Source organism: Hyperolius riggenbachi, chromosome 10, assembly GCF_040937935.1.
Source record: "Hyperolius riggenbachi isolate aHypRig1 chromosome 10, aHypRig1.pri, whole genome shotgun sequence".
NCBI lineage: Eukaryota > Metazoa > Chordata > Amphibia > Anura > Hyperoliidae > Hyperolius > Hyperolius riggenbachi.
Genome location: NC_090655.1, coordinates 20231185 through 20250930, shown reverse-complemented (window position 1 = coordinate 20250930; position 19746 = coordinate 20231185). Strand labels below are relative to the sequence as shown.

The window sequence follows — 19746 nt, the reverse complement described above, 5'->3', positions numbered from 1 at the left end:
ATATGCTAAGCATGATCTGGAAAATACTGCGCCACAATTTATTGTTAACAGCCAATGCACAAATTAGTAAGAGGAAAGGGAATGAGTAAAATGTATGCATCAGTTCCACTAGCCTTCTAAGCTTGCGCTGAAAACAGCATTGTCAAGATTCTTTTTGATTTCTTCTTGTTGTGAAAGGACTGAAGATTTACAAGAGAGCGAGCAAAGCAGAGGAGAGGAGAGCCCAGAGCAGTCCCCGCCTCTTAAGCAGACCCCGCCTTTAGATGAACGGATGACGTGTTTCAGGAACATGCTTTTGGAAAGAGGGGTAAGAACTCCTGAAGGAAAGATGTTAATTGTTGGCTGGTAATCCCATAAAATGTCCTCCCTTAGTGCCATGGACTTATACTGAACACCGTGCAGTGATAACCAGTCTTGAATAGTAATCAAGTCACATTTGGATAGCTTCTTACGGCATTTGGTAAAACAACGCCTCATACACTTGCATGAATGGTGGTGTTGCCTGCAGAGATCAGGACTTGATCCTGGTGCTGCTTATGGTTGAGTGTTGTACTGGCCTGCCGCTATCATGGTCGAGTGCTGTAGTGACCTATCGCTAGACTAGAGGCTAGTGACGTGTTACTATGAGGAGGAGGTGGGCAGTACACCTTAAAGTGAACCAGAGACGAAGCACCAACATGTATTTTACCATATAGATCAGTGGGAACATTAGAGAAAACATCTACCATGCTTTCTGTTTCATTCTGCACAGCACAGCTTGTTTCTTTTCAGACCTGATAAAATCCCTGACTGAGCATTCAGTCTGGCTTTGCTATAATGACTCAGCTATAATGATTCCTGAGCAGAGCCAGCAGGGGGCAGGCTTGGACTTGAAAAGACACGAGAGAAACAAGCATGCATAAATATTCCTGAACAAAGCCAGACTGAATGTTCAGTCGGGGATATTATCAGGGCTGATTAAAAGCAAGCCGTGCAGTGCAGAATGAAACAGAAAGCATAGAAGGTGTTTTCTCTAATGTTCCCACTGATATATATGGTAAAATACACGAGAGTGCTTCGTCTCGGGTTCACTTTAAGTCAATAATTCTGACCAATAACACAGTCAATGAGTTGCTGAGTGAAGTGGAAGTTTAAACTATTAACCCTACCATTAACTTGAAAATGGGTCTTATTTTTTGCCATTAGTTTTATGGTGTGTTTAAAGGACAACTGAAGTGAGAACCTAGAGGGGAGCAACCCCTGCGACTGGGGGGAGGGGGGGGGAATGGCAGAGCTGCAAGAGGGGGGGGGGGCTAACACTTGTTTTTGTGGCTACACTTGTTATGGGTGAGGAGATCATGATGGCCACACTTGTTTTATGAGATGGGCCCCAAGGCTCTGAGGGTCACAAGGGGTTGGTAAGGGAAGGGGTGCACACATTGGGGGCCCCATAAAAGTTGTGCTGGGGGGGAATGTCATGATTTATAGTTTTTACACCCCTGTCTATTTGGCTGCAGTAGTGTCTGAATCACCCCAGAAACAAGCATGCAGCTAATCTTGTCAGATGTGACAATAATGTCAGAAACACCTGATCTGCTGCATGCTTGTTCAGGGCCTATGGCTAAAAGTATTAGAGGCAGAGCATCAGCAGGATAGCCAGGCAACTGGTATTGCTTAAAATCACAAACACTGGTTGGCACGACAGCCGGGGGCCCCAGGCTCTCTCACTGGCCGGGGCCCCCAAACCACCATGCGATACCTAGAGGGAAGTGCGAGTATTGGTATTGCTTAAAGGGGAACTGAAGAAAGAGGTATACGGAGGCTGCCATATTTATTTTCTTTTAATCAATACCAGTTGCGTGGCTGTCCTGCTGGTCTATTTCTCTTCAGTAGTATCTGAATAACACCAGAAACAAGCATGCAGCTAGTCTTGTCAGATCTGACAATGTCAGAAACACCTGATCTGCTGCATGCTTGTTCAGGGGCTATAGCTAATAGTATTAGAGGCAGAGGATCAGCAGGGCTGCCAGGCAACTGGTATTGCTTAAAAGGAAATAAACATGGCAGCCTCCATATACCTCTCGCTTCAGTTCCCTTTTAACAGGAAATTAAATATGGCAGCCTCCACATACCTCTAGCTAAAGTTGTACTTTAGGGCCTAAATGTACCGCACCCCACTGCACCCTAAAAAAAGTCTACGGGGTAGTTCACACTCCCCACATTGCGGTACCCGGCCACACCCACTTTACCATGTGTCTTCTGCAGCAATCTGCATCGGACCGGAAGTCATGCAAGTCCACGGTAACGCACGTGTATTTAAAAAACCCGCCGCAGTTTTTAGCTTTGCACACGTGCAGAAGAGTGTTTTAGCAAGACATTTCTGTGCACGTCATTGATTCTCAACAGGAAGTGAGCATCGCTTCCTGCTTGGCCAGATGCCAGACGGGGATTACCACTTACTAGCGCAGTGTGAAGCTGGTCTCAGTGTTTTAGACCAGGCATGGGCAAACTTGGCCCTCCAGCTGTTAAGGAACTATAAGTCCCACAATGCATTGCAGGAGTCTGACAGCCACAGTCAAGACTAATAAAGGCAAATGCATTGTGGGACATGTAATTCCGTAACAGCTGGAGGGCCGAGTTTGCCTAGGCCTGTTTTAGACCATAGATGAAGCTTGAGTTTGCTTGACCACAACGACATTCCCCTCCTGGAATTTCCTCCCCTTTAGGCCTCATTCAGACTATACGCACTGTCGTGAGCATTTCGGCAGCGCGACACGCAAGAATGGTAGGAGGGCATAGACAGCCCTTCTACCGCTCCCCTCATATGTGATGCGCAATCACACTGCTGCATGCATTTTTCAGGAATCGCAGCGCTGACCCATTCACTGTAGCGAATGGGATCAGCAGCTCAGATGGCGTGCGATCGTACGCGTTGCGTTCCGATCACACGGCCATCTCCACTAACTGATGTGAACGAGGCCTTAAAGACTAAAAAATACAGTCAGCAGCCTCATATTTCCCACAACACTGTCGGTTTTCCTTCCAGCTCGACTAATGCTCAGACTGAAAATTTACACATTTCTTTAACAAAGTCAGAAGAGTTAGTGAAAGGGTTTCTCAGCGAGAAATGTTATAATTAGCTGATTGTCGGATCGTAAAGGCAACGGGGCGATGAAATGAATATCTTCTTGATTGAATGAGAACACGATGTAGTAACTGCACTGTTGTCAATTCTCCGCAGGTGTCCGCATTCTCCACGTGGGAGAAAGAGCTGCACAAAATCGTGTTTGATCCTCGGTATCTTTTACTAAACTCAGAGGAGCGAAAACAGGTGCGTTCAGTAGTACAGATTTGTTCAAAATATACACTGATCAGCCACAACATTGTAACCGGTGACATGAATAACAGCACCGGACAAACTTGATGTGATGGGGTTTGACCGGCAAACCTAATGGGGCGAACTGCATGCAGGCAGCTCACCAGTCAACTGGTGTACTCACAAGCAGGCCTCCTCTATACCCCTCTGTGCCCCCCTTGTGTCCTCCTCTATGCCCCTTTGTGTCCCGCTTTTGTCCTCTATGCCCCTCAGTGCCCTCCTTGTGTCCTCCTCTATGCCCCTTTGTGTCCCCCTTGTGTCCTCCTCTATGCCCCTTTGTGTCCCCCTAGTGTCCTCCTCTATGCCCCTTTGTGCCCCCCTTGTGTCCTCCTCTATGCCCCTTTGTGTCACCCTGTGTCCTCAGTTGGTCCCCCTGTGTCCTCCTCTGCATGGGTACAGTACAGGGAGTCCCCGACATTGCGGCTGGTTGGAGGTTCATATTGGCAGGCGTTCACAAGTCAGGAACTCCCTGCATTTGGACTATAAGACGCAGTGACCGCCCCCCCCCCCCCCCCCTTCACTTCTGGGGAAGGAAAATTGAGTCTTATAGTCCAAAAAAATACAGTAATCTATAAATTAATTTTTGTAACAAAAAAATGGATTAATTATGTTATTTTCCCTACAGTTCCTCTTTAAATTAGATGCAGGGTTTGTGGTTGGGAGAAGAGTTTGGGGATTTAAAAATCTTGACATCCCTCTTTAAATTTGAAAACTAGAGACTAATGATCTTATCTGACATTTTAGCTATACAGAGGTTCTACAGACAAAGCAGCTAATAGTAACATGGCCAAAAATGGGTGCGCGCTAAATAGTGAGCCGCCGCTATCGTGACTTCGGCTACCTATAGCGGTCAACCATCTTTTCTCGTGTGGGTAGAGGGGGGTTTTAAGGTAAGGTGGGGGGGTTACTAGTTGCTGGGGTAGAGGGGTTATTAGTTGCCTGAGGAGTGTTATTAATTGCCCAGGGGAGGCTTATTAGTTACCCACCAGGGGAGGGTTCTGTGTGAGAGTAGGAGGGAGGTTAGGTCATAGTGAAATTTTTGGCAAATATTGCCAGTATTTCACTATGTCAATTAGGTTGTAGAATATCGATACATTTACCGATATTTACCGCCATAAAATGCTTCCTAAACCCTTTTTTTTATAACACCATCCCCCAAATTAGCGCGTGGTGTTTTGAAGAGGAGCTGTCAGCCATACTATCTCAGAAAAAAAACAAACACATATATAAGTAGAGAAATACTTGTTCTACTTACATAACACATGTATTGCACTGTCCACATCTTGATTTTAGTGATTTTTTTATAGTAAAAAAAGAGTAAATCCTTCTTCGGATTCTCCATATTAACTGTGTCTATCTTGAAGCCAATCCTGATGTCATTTCCTCCCTTACTCTCCTCTGCCTGATTGTGTATACATTGCCCGCCCTCGTCCCAGTCTTCAGGCACTCCCACCCAGCTCTGCAATAGAAAGTGCATTGTCTCAGCATGAGAAATATTGGCCAATCAGAGAGGAACAGATGTGTGGGAGGGGAAAACAGGAGGGAAAGAAGCTTCAGTCAATCAGGCTGCATTAGTAAAGTCTGAGGGGAAAGTAAAGAAGCAAAAAAAAGACAACCCAGCATGCCCTGCAACTTCCTTTGTTATTTGGCAATGTACCAAATAAGAGTCAGGTGAACTGGGGAATGATCATTTATCAACAAGAAAAGTAATAGTGATTTTTTACTTTTGGTTTGCCTGGTTAGCATCCTTATTACTTGTTTACCAGATAAAAATATAGATTTTTTAATGTTATGCCCGACAGTTACACTTTAAAATGCATGCTCTACAGGCAGCTTTTGTGCAGATATAGCTTCATGGCCCTCTTTCTGGACTTTGCATTATCAGCCCTTCTCGGCTTTCAGCGTGCATCAAACAGACTTCCTAAAATGTTTGATAAATGCTTGCAAAATGCCAGCAAAACGCCGATAAAATGCTGGCAGGGTTTAGCAAGCTAGCTTTCTGGAAACCAGAGGAAAGTGTTTTATAGGGGAAATCTATTGAAGCCAGCCGAGCTTCACGCACTAAGAATTTTAAGGAAATAAAGATCAAGGCCGGTTTTTCTTCCAACATCGGCAGACTAGCCTGGAATAGCGGTAAATATAACGGTTGTGTGGTTATACTTTATACACAGATTCAGTGTAAGAGGGACAAGATGACTAACATAGCTTTTACAATGTGAAGCACAATGGATATTTTACTCTACAACAATTATAATTATTCAGTGGAGGAGCATCTGGGGTCGTAGGGGTTGCAAGCGCGACCGGGCCCCGTGGTCTTCAGGGGGCCCATACGGGCGACAAATGAGTGGCAGATAAATCCCGCTGGTCCGCAGTATCCCTGCTTCCTAGGCGACTACGGACTTAGCAGCAGCTCCCAAGTCACTTACCTCATCGGGCTCCCGCACCGGAACTAAATCCTCTCCCCTCCGTCATCTGCTGTGCGCTTCTCTCTCTCCAGCCTGCGATTCCTATCATATGACTCGCAGGTAACGCGTCAGCAAGTCACATGATAGGAATCGCTGGCTGGAGAGAGAGTGGCACACAGCAGATGACGGAAGGGAAAGGATTAAGGTAAAAGGTACTGGAGCCCGATGAGGTAATTGACTCTGTGGTGGAAGGGGGGGAAAGGGGGGGAAAAGCCACCTATTCTAGAGGCGGGGGAGGGGAGGGAAATGGCTGCTTAGCCAACCTATACTGGATTGGGATTGGGGGGAAGGGGAGGGAGGTGGAAACAGCCACCTAGCTACCTAGACGGGGGGGAGGGCTAGCTATCTATGCAGGGTGGAGGGGGAAAAAGGGGTGAGAGCGGCCACCTAGCTACCTATACTCAATAGGGGAAGGGCCACCTATACTGGATTGGGGGGTTCCACCTAGCTACCTATACTGGAGGAGGGGAGGGGGGGTGGGCAGCAACCTATACTGGAGCCAGGCAAGGGTGGGAACAGCCACCTATATTGGAGGAGGAGGGGGGGGGGGGGCGGCGGGTAGCCACCTATACTGGAGCCAGGAGGGGGGAAGCGGCCACCTAGCTACCTATGCTCAATGGGAGAATGGCAACCTATACTGGAATGAGGGGTTCCACCTAGCCAGGGCCGGCACTACCATAGAGGCAAAGGGGGCAATTGCCCTAGGGCCCAAGACCCTGTAGGGGCTCACAAAGTGTATCCCCCAGCTTAACTGTTGTTCCCGGGTGCCCCTGCAGAGTCTTCTGGTGAGCCAGGTGGTGTCAGCCCCTGCCTCAAGGTCCTTGGGTGGAAATTTGGCTGCAACAAAGGGTCCCTACTGTCGATTTTTGATTGGGCTGTGACTATTGGGGGGCCCCGGGATTAATTTTGCCCGGGGGCCCTATTGTTACTAGAACCGGCCCTGCACCAAGCTACCTATTCTGGAGGAGAGGAGGGAGGCGGGCAGCAACCTATACTGGAGCCAGGCAGGGGTGGGAACAGCCACCTAGCTACCTATACTGGAGAAGCGGGGGAGGGCGGACACATTTACTGGAAACTGGAGAGGGGAATGGCCACATAGCTACCTATGGAAGGGGAACAGCACCTGGCTACCTATTCTAGGCCACCTGGCTACCTATACTGTAGGGCAGGGGTCTCAAACTCAATTTACCTGGGGGCCGCAGGAGGCAAAGTCAGGATGAGGCTGGGCCGCATAAGGAATTTCACAATCGCGGCGCATCGCCGCCTCTGCCCGCTTCTCTCACTCTTCCTTCACAGAGAGGGGCGGGGAGAGGCGGCGATCTGTGCGGCGATTGACGTCAGGAGGGGCAGAGCTGAAGCTGAAAGCTCTGCCCCTTCCAGGAAATGCCAGCGGATTGCCCCCCGGGCGATTTGGGGGCTCTGCAGCCCTCGGTTAGCGGCGGGGATGCGTCGGATTACTTGGGAGCACTGAAGCGAACTATAAGGAAGCTTTTGCCGGCGAGGGCCACAAAATATTGTATCGAGGGCCGCAAATGGCCCGCGGGCCGCGAGTTTGAGACCCCTGCTGTAGGGTCAGGGGGCGGAAGGGGGAATGTAGTAAACCAGCTCACAAGTAAAGGGGGGCAGGTCAAAATTCTGCATTGGGGCCCAGAGGTCTTTAGCTACGCCATTGTAATTATTGTTCTAATTATGGAAAAAAAACCACCAATCTTTGTCACCCTTTGGGATCGAATAGCAAAACTGACTTTACAGAATTTGTAGGCTGCTCAAATGGATTGTTTTTTAATAATTTTTAGAAACTTAGATTACATTTTAACCTGAGGTGAAAATAAACTGTATCAATCTTCCTACACCTAAAAATTGCCGTAGTTAAAATAGTCTTAATAGTCTGGCATAACATAAAATTAAAACTTGTTATTCCATTCTTTAATGCTCATAACGAGCTCCATGGTTATGTTATCTGAGTAAAAGTAAAAAAGCACAACTCCTCAACTCAGAATACAAGCTTGCTAAGACCATGAATATGATATATCATCAAATTTATTCTGGTGAATTATCTTTTTTTCTACTGTACCTACATAGCTAATCACAATCACTAAATCCTGTCACTACAAACTCTATGTTGTGTCTTATCAGTCTTATCAGCTGCCTTTAGTGTTCAGAAAACAATCAGGGGAGTTTCTCTGGCCATGATGAGCTTGTGAGGCGTGTCATTGAAAACCTTCCCAGCAAAGTGATACACAATCTATTAACCTATTTGGTAGCTTTATTAATAAAATGATATATACCGGCCCGGACTTACATCACAGGAGCCTATAGGCACAGATAACCGGGCACCCTAGACTTCACCCTCCATGAACCTCCAAACACCCACTGAACCGCACCGCTAGTGTGCTGGCTGGCCCAGCTGTCACCTCTCCCTTACTTCCCTTGTCCATAATAGGTAGCTACAAGTGCCCCTTAGGTAGCCAGAGGTACCCTCAGTAATAAGTAGCTAGAGGTGCCCCTGGCTGAAGGAGATCTCGTCAGTGGAATGCTGAAAGCAAGATGAATAACCTCAAATTTACACTCTTCTCAGGACTCTGCATAGGTAAGGTGGGAGGGAGGCACTTGGAGAGGGGAGCGAGCCGCCTCTCCATCATCAGGCGCCTGTAAGCACGTGCCTAGAGGGCCTTATGGTAAATCCGGCCCTGGATATATATATTTGTCCTTACTGGTTTTAATGATGTGGCTAATCTTTTAGAGCACATGAGACATTTTGATTATAGTTGTACTGTAATTCCCAAGGTGTGATTGCACCCCATCATGCGGACTTTCACGGTTAGTGCGGATCAATAGTTGTTTTGCTTCCATACATTTACTAGTCATTATATTTTCCACTTACAGGTGTTTGAACAGTTTGTAAAAGCTCGAATCAAGGAAGAGTACAAGGAAAAAAGGAGCAAATTAATGGTTGCCAAAGAAGAATTTAAAAAGCTTCTTGAAGAATCCAAGTTGTCCCCAAGGTATAGTCTGCCGCATTAAGAGCAAGCATTATTCACCTTAATTCTACTTTAGTGTTGTTTAGTTCTTTGTTACCCGAATTGCACTACTTTATTCCACTGCTTTAAAATTATTGCTGGAGAGAGAGAGAGAGAGAGAGAGAGAGGCAGAGCGAGAGGCAGAGCGAGAGACACACAGAGAGAGAGAGAGAGAGAGAAGCAAAGAGAGAGGCAGAGAGGGAGAGACATGAGAGACAGAGAAAGGCAGAGAGAGGGGATGAGAGAGAGAGAGAGACAGAGAAAAAAAGAGGCAGAGGGAGAGAGAGGGAGAGAGGGAAGGAGAGAGGGAGATAGAGAGAGAGACAGAGGGAGATAGAGAGAGAGAGAGAGGGAGAGAGACAGAGGGAGATAGAGGGAGAGAGAGACAGAGAGAGGGGAGAGGGAGAGCGAAAAAGAGTCAGAGGGGGAGAGAGAGAGAGGCAGAGGGAGGGGCGAGAGAGAGGGAGACAGAGGGAGGGAGAGACAGGGGGAGAGAGAGATGTGGAGAGAGGGAGAGAGAGACGGGGAAAGAGGGAGAGAGAGAGGGGGTGAGAGAAAGTAAGGGAGAAACAGCAAGAGAAAAAGAGAGGCAGAGGGAGGGAGAGAGAGGGAGAGAAGGAAGGAGAGAGAGAGGGAAATAGAGAGTGAGAGACAGTAAGGGAGAGAGAGAGAGAGAGAGAGAGAGGGAAGAGATACGGAGGGAGATAGAGAGAGAGAGGGGGGGAAGGAAGAGGAGAGAGGGAGGGAGAGAGAGACATTTTAATGGCATTTTAACCTGCAAGATAAAATGTGTGAGTGGCACCATTAAACGGCACAATAAAGGTAAGAAACAGAAAAATAGAACACAAAAACTGAACTGTGAAGAAACGCGGAAAAGCCGCCGCTAGCGTTCAGGGTGAGTCGGCTGTTTCCGTGTCCAACATGGCGGCACAACACGAAGAAACCACCGCATGCCACATAGGCAGAGCGGTGGAGTCAGCGTTGGACGCGGCGGTTTGTACGCATGGCGATGCCCCTGACATGGTGGTTGGACACGGGGAGTCCGCCGCTCGCTTGGAAAGCGGTGCGGCGGCTCCCACACCCGAATCAGCTGTTACTTTGTACAACATGTCTGGTGTGGCTAGGACTGGTAGTCCACACAGGTTCAGAAGGACATGCGCGCGCGCTGAGAGGCAGAACTTATATGACAGCCAGAAGGGAGTCAGCTGACCAAGCCGGTCAGCTGACGGTTCTACCGCTCCCCATTGGACCAGCACTTAGGGGAGGCGCTGGAGAGCGCTTTGCTATATATACTGGGTGCTGGTCATTCTCTGGTTGTCTGCCGTTGCGATCACTATGTGGTAGCACTCAGACCTTGTCTGTATCTGTGTAGCATAGTTTTCGAAAGGTGTTGACGATCAAGGAACTCACACCTTAGCGTCAGGAATATTGAACTGTATTATTTGTTATGACCTTCTGCTTGCCTGACTTATCCTCCTGATCTCTGATTCTGTACCTTGCTATTTCTGATATCCTGTTGCCGACCTCTGCTCGTTCCTGAACCCTGTATTTGCCTCCTGACTCTGTACCTCGCTATTCTGATACCCCGTTGCCTAACTCTGCCTGTCTATTGGATTACGTTTCTGTCTCCTGTATTGGTACCTTATCTGTCTGTGTGTTGACGACCTGGCTTGCCCGACCACGAGAACTGGCCTTACTGTTAGAGGCAGTTCCCAGATCTGTTAGTGACACCCCCTCACTGGTGGCACTCACGTTCTGTCCTTCCTACCCTCAGCCTAGCTCCTCCCCCGGGAGAGTCTAGGCACACGGAAGGAACTTACTTCTGTGCAGTACTCCTTACTGCTTCTGTACCTTCTCCTAAGGTGCAATACTCAAAGTATTACTGTTACACCAAAACACTCTTATCTCTCAGGTGTCTAGAGGTTAGTATATATATCTGATTATCGGTGATACTGCAGATCATCAATAATCGGGTATATTCTGTATTCTCGGTGATACTGCAGTTCACCGGTAATCAGACCCTCTCTGTGTTACACCGATCGTTACATGAACACAATAATTTTTCACAATGTGTCCTGCATTAAAGAGGAACTCTAGGGACAGAGATAGAATGTAGGAAATTATCCAGGGTACCCAATTTTACATTCATTGTCCTGGTTTCAGCATCAGAAACACTTCCTGTATCTATAAATTGCTGTATATTGGTATGTGATCCCGCCCTCCCAGTGATGTCACAGCTTAGGCGTTGCACTCCACTATACTATAGCTTGATCCCAATGGAGTCATTTACCACTCTCGTTCCAAACACTTCATTCAAGTGGATGGAGCAGCAGATTGCAATAATAATAATAATAATAATAATAACAATAACATTTGTACAGCACTTTTTCCCATTGGACACAAAGCAATTAAGAGCTGCAGAAAGTAAGGGTGCACTCAGTAGGCCACCCTGCAGTGTTAGGGAGTCTTGCCCAAGGTCTCTTTACTGGATAGGTACAGTAACTAGTTCCAGAAAGGATCCCAACCCTGGTCTCCTGTGTCAAAGGTGATGTGGTGAATTGCAAAATGTGCCCCACCCCTTTCAGCTTTGCCAGGCTGCTTCCACTGACCAATGGTCACTGGACCAGTGCCCACCAACATCACATGACTATAGATGATGATCTTTGACCAATTGGAGAAGCTTTGTGAAGGAGAAGTGGGTGGGCACAATTTACTTATTTCATACACATTTGGACACATGCTTACTTAAACTCATCCCGCTCTGCAAGGGAAGAGGCAGGGCCATAATAATTCAGGACAGCTGCTCCTGTAAGGGTGCTGGGAGGTTATGGGGGCGGTGCTTTATTAGACCATGAGAACAGGTCATCACTTCTATCTATTAGTAATTAAAAATTTAGTTTGTCGTTCTCTGTTCTTATAGGGATATGAGTTACTTACATAGGCTTCAATTCATCAAGCATTACCGCATTCGGTAATGCTGAAAACAGCTGACTTTACGGAGCACTTAGTAAAATGTTAATTCATCAAAGCAGTTACCGCATGAGAAGCAGACATTCCTGTGCAGAGAGATAAATTACCGACTTGTTAAGTGATTACCTCAACACATGTCAGTAAAATGTCAGCAAATGTTAATTCATCAAGCTCACAGCATTCGATAACATGTGCGGTGTTTGTCTCCAGCTCTCCCCTGTCCATAAGGAGCTTGGAATGCCTTCTCCTTGTGTGACAGGACCATAGAAACCTCCCCTGTCCCCTGCAAGTGCTGCTGATAGGTTGGCCAGGCTTCTCCCGTGGAACAGACCCCCCCAGGCAGCCAGGGGAGAGAAAATAATTAAAGTTATTTTCCAGGCACCCTTCTTTTCTAGGCACCCTTCGGTAGTGTAACCCCTTGAGTGCCTGTTTAAATATGCAGGGATGCAAGTGGGAGCTCGTGGCAAAATGACCTAAGCAGGGAATGTGTAATGTTTCTCAGCAGTTCATTTAAGCTGTGGCAAGTAAATAGAAACTTAAGACTAATGAGACAGATTCAGCAAGAGCAGAGGCAGCACAACAAATATAAAAGGCACATGTATAGGGATGCCGGTGCTGCCTCTTTCCTATTGTAATGCCCTCACTGCACGGACCTCTTCGGTAACTTACCGAACATCTACCACATGTGTGAAAATATTGATGAATTAGCACAGTGAAGTGTAAAATACCGAATGCGGTATTTTAAGGACTGGGATTTTGTTATCGAACACCCTTTGATGAATTGAAGCCATATTCTCTTAAATGTTGTTGTTATTTATATAGCGCCAACATCTTTCACAGCGCTGTACAGAGTATACAGTATTGTCACTAACTGTCCCTCAGAGGGGCTCACAATCTAGTCGGTCTCTACCATAGTCATACGTCTATGGATGTATCGCGTAGCCAATTTATGGGGAAGCCAATTAACTTATCTGCATGTTTTCGGGATGTGGGAGAAAAACGGAGTGCAAGGAGGAAACCCACACAGACACGGGGAGAACATTCAAACTCTATGCAGATAGTGCCCTCCCTGGGATTCAAACCCGGGGACCTAGTGCTGCCCACTATGCCACTGTGCTGTTACAATGATTTATACTTATCTGGGGTTTCCTCCAGCCCCCTGTACTCCATTAGCTCCCTTCATGTTGGTCCATTCCCCTCTGCGGCGCCACACTGGAGTCCAGCCTGGTTTTGGGGTACTGCGCATGTGAGGCCCCAGCCATATGCACACCCCGATCACACTCCTGTGGCCAGGGGCATGCTGGGCAAGCACAGTTATAGTCTTAGGACCACGATCAAGAGGTGCTTACGGTTGGGGCCAGTGATGCTCGGATACTTCCCAATCACAAATTCGAGTAAATCCAGCCACAGCAGAATTTAAATCCGGATATGCCGTGATCGTGATCCGGATTTGAATCGGAGCTCCAGATTTTTTTCAAAAAGACCTAATAGTTTTTAAGAAAATCGATTTTAAAATTTCAAATGAAAAAAAGTATTTGTGGTTAAAAACCGCCAAAACCCGCCGACTTTAGCGGTTAATAGCACCAAACACCAATAGAAACACCAAATTTGCCAGATATTTTAAGAATAGTGGTAACAAGGAAAAAAAATTCAAAAAGACCTTATAGTTTTTGAGAAAATCGATCTTAAACTTTCAAAGGAAGTTTTAAAGGAAAAAAGTATACATGTAAATGTGGTAAATACATTAACTGTCATTTACCGCTGTTACCGCAATTAAATGTATACTTTTTTCTTTGAAACTTTAAAATTGATTTTCTCAAAAACTAAAAGGTCTTTTTGGAAAAAAAAAATTCTTCTGTGTTTCTAACATGTAAGGGGGCTTTGCTATTAACCACTAAAGTCGGCGGGTTTTCAGGTGATAATCACGGATATTTTTCCCGGGGGCCAAATATCTGAAATAACGGCTGAATTTGTGATTGACTGCCGTCACTGATTCGGATTAGGATGTCGGTGAAAAGTGAAAAATTGCTCGTTAATCACGGCTATGCCGTGATCACGCATTGTATCCGAGCAACACTAGTTAGTAGTTGGGGCCATGCTTGCACAGTAGTCAGTAACTGGTGCAGTCGGGGACTATGGGGACTGCATGAAAATGGAGGGGACTGGATGGACACCGAGGAGATGACTGACTACATGGGGCAGGAAGTAGCTCCAGGTATATGTATAAAACCTTGTGATATGTTTGTCTCGGGTACACTTTAAAGAGAACCCGAGGCGGCATCGAAAAAGTAAAAAAAAGAAGAAGACATCCAAGATGTCCGTGACCCGGAACTACTTCCTGGGCCATGGCTTAGCTGCTGATTGGAGGAAGCTAGCAGAGGCAGGGAGTGAGCTGACAGAGGCGGGGAGTGAGCTGACGGAGGCGGGGAGTGAGCTGACGGAGGCGGGGGGAGCAGATGATTGATGGCTGGAAGGAAAATAGAGGCTAGCGACAATCAGATTGTGGCTAGATTGTCGCTAGCTTTGAGGGGGGCAGCAGAGCCCAGGGGGCAGCGGCACCAGAAGGACACAGAGGCATGTCATTGGGCAGAGAACATGTGTCATATAATCTATACACAGTCCGCCTCAGGTGCTCTTTAACCACTTCCGGATTCTCGGTGCGTATATATACGCCCCTGAATCCTGAAGTTTATTCCATGGAAACGTTCCATGTCAGTTCACGGAGGGTGTCTCCGTGAACACCCTGCGAGCCGATCGGCGGCTCGCAGGGTAAATGTAAACACACGGGGAAGATCTTCCCCGGTGTTTACATGTATACGGCGCTGCTGCGCAGCAGCGCCGTAGAGGAGATCGCCGATCCCCGGCCTCTGATTGGCCGGGGATCGCCGGCATCTGATAGGCTAAAGCCTATCCCATCAGGCGCAGGACGGAAATCCGTCCTGCGCTGCTCACAGGGGGAGGGAGAGGGAGGGAAGGGGAAGGAGGCCAGAAAGCGCTGCGGAGGGGGGCTTTGAAGAGCCCCCCCCCCGCAAGCGCAAGCAGCCGGCGGCGATCAGACCCCCCCAGCAGGACATCCCCCTAGTGGGGAAAAAAGGGGGGAAGTCTGATCACCCTGGCTGCTAGCTGATCGGTGCTGCGGGCTGGAGAGTCCACGCAGCACCGATCAGCACAAAATGTCTTGGTATAGAAGTGGTTAAAGAGAAAAACCAAGAATTGAACTTTATCCCAATCAGTAGCGGATACCCCCTTTCCTATGAGAAACATTTACCTTTTCTCACACGGATCATCAGGGAGGTCTGTATGGCTGATTTTGTGGTGAAACCCCTCCCACAGTGTGAATTAAGCGCCTCACAGCTCTAAGGTCCTGACATCACACTGTAGGAAACAACAGCTGTTTCCAACTGCCGAAAAAGCAAGCAGCATCTCCTTCCAGTGACATCACCTGCCAACAGTAAAAATGTCACCATGTGATACATGTCAGAATGTAAATCAGGGAGAGGAAAGATTTTACAATGGGCAAACACTGACTAAATCATTTTTACATATTTATTGTAAAAAGTAAGCACTTTTTTATTACATTATTTTCACTGGAGTTCCTCTTTAAAGTGGACCCAAAATAAAAATACAAGATTTCAGAAATAAAATCTATTTTCTAAATTATAATAATAAATATCAGCCTTTTTTCAGCTGCATGATGACAAATATAAAATATTTTACATTTATTGGAGGAACCCCTCCCTTCCTTCCATATATTGCCGGGACAGAATCCGGCAGACTGGTGGAGTAGGAGGTGTCCAACAAAGGAGGAATTGCTAATGGCTGCCACCTGTATAACCCTAGTTATGCAAAGAGAAGGGTGAAAAGCATGCACTGAAATGCTCATAGGCTGGAAGGAGTGTTTATTTATCTTTGCATGTGTCGGAGTGGTGTAACTAACTATTTTGAATTAAAAAAAATGTTTGGTTTGGGTCCGCTTTAAGTCTCTGAAAATTCGGTTTTAATGTAATGTCAAAAAACACTCTTTATAGTAGTTCCTTGGAATTCAAGAATCAAATGGGGAATTTTATCACATTTTACACTGTATCACTATTATTTTTCATTGCTTCATTTATCGTAGGTGCCTGGCTGCTATTAAAGTACAACAATGGCTCAGAAAGATTATTCAAAGTAAGAATAATGAGAAATAGCAGACATAATGACCTAAGCGTGCCTTGGATAGCAATGGCAGCTCGGAATATTAATCAATAGGTTTGGATTACATGGAGTGTATGGGGATGGAACCGAGAAAGAATGACTCCTTCTCCTTCTATGTGATCTGGCTTTTTCTTTGTTAAATTATAGATGTGCAAAAATAGGAAATAACATAAATGTACATGAATGTGTGTCTGTAACGAAGTCTTTTATAAATTATCCTGATCCACGTCTTTTTTTTTTCATAATATAAACTGCATTAATGAGTTGTGCTCATATAGGAGACATGTCTATGGTTAGAAAGAAGGAAATAGCTTCTGAATTCCAAGGATTTTTGATTTCCGAGTTCCATGGTGGAAATTGGTATGCGAAAATTGCAAATCCACAGAATAATGCATTACCGATACAGGATGAGAGGCGCCCGATGTGTTTAGATTGTATATAGACAATAAATAAATGAGGTGAGGTTAACTTACCTACACATGAAGATCTAGGCCTGTATAAGCAGGAAAAATGTATTGCACAAAAAGTCAACGCGTTTCGTGGGCTATAAACTAACTTCCTCAGGTCAATTATGTGCCTGAATGCAATTGAAATGGAAAAGACAGGGACACCGAGAGCCCAATATAGTGTAGTATGTATTGGTATATCGGGAAAGTGTTAGAGTAAGTATAGTAATACTCACAAACCAGGGTTACCGCTTAGTCAACCACTGTCAAAGCAGGTGAGAAGGTTAGACCTATTCCCACTCAGGATTAAGAAGTCGCTCTCTGTAGATAGAATGAAGAAAAAGGGTTTTCGTCCCTTCACCTGGGGTGGACTTGTACAATATACGAGTGAACATAGGCACCAAAAGAATAAAATGTGATAACATTTTTAAAACATAGAAGTGGTAGTGGTGGACCTTTACCCACTCCAAAGGATACGACAGAACAAACGTGTTAACATTTAACAAAGAAATGTATTTATTCACACCACGATTTTTGCAACGCATTTCACAGGTGTGACCCTGCTTCATCTGGCAGTCAGATAGGAGTATACAGCAAATGCCATCCAGGTCTGTGCCAAGCGCCTCTGTCAGACCTGGACGGCATTTGCTGTATACTGGGTAAAGGTCCACCGCAACCCCTTACATATTTTAAAATGTTTATTCTTTTGGAACGTCTGTTCGCTGGCAATTGAAATGGCGCTTAGAGCGCCTCCTCTTGGAGGAAAAAGAAATTGGAATTGATTAATTAACCTAAATAGCGTGAGTAACTTCCAGTCACTTGACAGGCAGCCTATTGGGCCAATCACCGTGCAGGGATCACGTCCTTTAAAGTCACTGGACCCGCTAGGGCTCAGGGCGGGTTCAGTGGCATACATGTGAAATCGGCACCGGTAGACTTGGGCGCAGGACACAGGCGGTATATGGCTGATCCTGCTGCTGCTGCACAAGGCCCGGCTGTGTTAATTACTATTCCCCCTCCAGGCCGCCATGGGTAGTGGGGAATGGTATAATTCGGCTTCCAGCGATTGCTGGAGGCGGAATTATTGTGTTTTAAAAGCAACTTTGGCTCCGTCTTCTGACGGCGCCAACGTTACTCACTAAGCGCGCTATAGCCGTAATTCTCATTACAGTCTATGGTGGCGCCGGCTGCACCCAAATCTACCTGCGCTGAAAAGCACGGCTCCCGTTCAGTGCAGTGGCTGTTAATTAGAGGGAGCACAAGTAGGTTGGCAGCGCTCGCTATACTGCACTATCACAGTATAGCGTGCACTGAACTTGCGCTCCTTACTTATGCACACTACGCTGCCAGTAGCATGTAGAGACTAAACATTAAGGCACGCTGATGTAATAGCACGAGTGACAGAAGGTTACTTGTGCTATTTAAGTCAGTGAATCGACCCCCATATTTTCTTTTTAGAGAGAGCGACCACCATCCATCCCATATGCACTGAAGGTGTCTGCTGTTTGGCAACCCTGGTTTGTGAGTACCCTTTCTTTATTATCATTTTTCCATTACCAGACTTTTTACACCATATTGGGCTCCTACTCTTCTGCGATTTTTTTCTTCTATCAAGGCTGCTTGATATAATAATAATGGCAGTATTTGTATAGCGCCTTTCTCCTGTCGGACTCAAAGCGCTTACGAGGCAGCCACTAGAGCGCACTCTAGAAAGCAAAGATCATATGGAAACGTACATGTCAAACTCCGGCCCGCCAGTCAAACCTGGCCCTCAGAGTCATTAAATTTGGTCCCCTTGTGGTTTCCGCACTTTGCATTGTGTTTGGCCCACTCTTGACCATGAGGAAAGCTCTACTGGAGGTGATGCCCTAGATCACCAGGGAAGCCATATGGGGGAGGTAGGGGGAAAGCACTAATCATTAGAGAATTGTATTGGTGACGGAGGGGGGCCAGTAAACACCAGGGAACTGTATAGAGGAGGGAGTCACTAGGCACCAGGGACCTTTACAGGAGAGGGAGGACCACGAAACACCAGGGAAGTTCACCCGCATCTAGGTCCCGGTGTTCAATTTTGGCCCACTTTGTACTTGAATTTTTTGACACCTCTGCCGTAGAAGGAAAGTATAATTGTTTGGAAAGAATCTCAGCATGAAGATGAATGTTTGTATTCTTCCTAGACTCTCATCTTGATAACACTAAAGCTAGATTCACACCAGCGGTAAACAATATTTAACTTCAGCGTTACTGACACATGAAAGCTCCAGCCATTTTGCATGGTGATGGGATGCTCAGGAAATGATTTGAGTGCGCTGCCCAGTGCCCAGTTTATAGCGGCACCTAGGATAGCCAATCAAAACTTGTGCAGATGATAACTTTTGAAGTACAAAAAATACCTATACATGAAAAGCATAAATGTAACCCCAATGAAGGTATCTTTTGATGTGTATTGAGTAACTGAGAACATCTTTTCTTTTCTATCTCTTAGAAGCACATTTAAGGAGTTTGCCGAAAAACATGGACGAGACCAACGCTTTCGCGTGGTTCCGAAGAAGAAGGACCAGGAACTTTTTTTCAACCAGTTTATAAATTTACTGAAAAAAAGAGACAAAGAAAATAGAATGCGGCTGAGAAAAATGAGATAGAGGAGAAAGCTGTTCCACAAGTGACGTGGCTGAGACGGGGGGATATTTTCTTTATCATTTATGAGATGGAGAAAATGGCAAATGGACGATAGGTTTTTGTTAACTTAACCTGCTTGTTTATAAAGGGAATTTCGGGGGAAGGGGGGGGGGAACAAGAAAAAAAAAACTCCAATTCTCGAACATTTAATGTTTCATATTGAAGCTATTTTTTATAACTTTTCATTCATTGTCATTGCCATTCTATGATGTAAGTATTTAGTTGCTTTGATTATGCAAATAACTGTTATGATGCACAATGTATAAAGTCTGAAATACAGTGAGATTATAAACTTAATTACAAGATTCTATAAAGGAAAAAAAACACCTTTTTTGTAAATGTTAATTCAAAGGACCGCTATCGCAAAAAATTTTTAAAATTTAAAATAAATTAAAACACATAAATAAAAAGTAAATTTCTCCCAGAGTAAAATATGCTATATATTACCTAGCTCCTATGTTGCCTTCACTCACAGTAGGTAGCAGAAATCTGACCGAATTGACAGATATTGGACTAGCCCATCTCCTCATGGGGGATTCTCAAGGTTTTCTTTATATTTTCAAAAGCACTTTGTGAATGGCAGTTAGTCAGCCCAACTGCCAGAATAGTGTGCAAAC

General features: G+C 45.8%; 1 protein-coding gene across 1 annotated transcript in view; it reads left to right on the top strand.

Annotated features, from left to right (window-relative positions):
• TCERG1L (transcription elongation regulator 1 like) overlaps positions 1 to 19213 on the top strand; it is a 301739-nt gene extending 282526 nt beyond the window's left edge. Inside the window, exons 10-13 of the mRNA XM_068255411.1 lie at positions 178 to 307; positions 3221 to 3310; positions 8707 to 8825; positions 18936 to 19213. Coding sequence (XP_068111512.1) covers positions 178 to 307; positions 3221 to 3310; positions 8707 to 8825; positions 18936 to 19092 — 496 coding nt within the window. The 3' untranslated portion in view covers positions 19093 to 19213. The remainder of the gene's footprint in view (positions 1 to 177; positions 308 to 3220; positions 3311 to 8706; positions 8826 to 18935) is intronic.
• Positions 19214 to 19746: the final 533 nt, after the last annotated feature.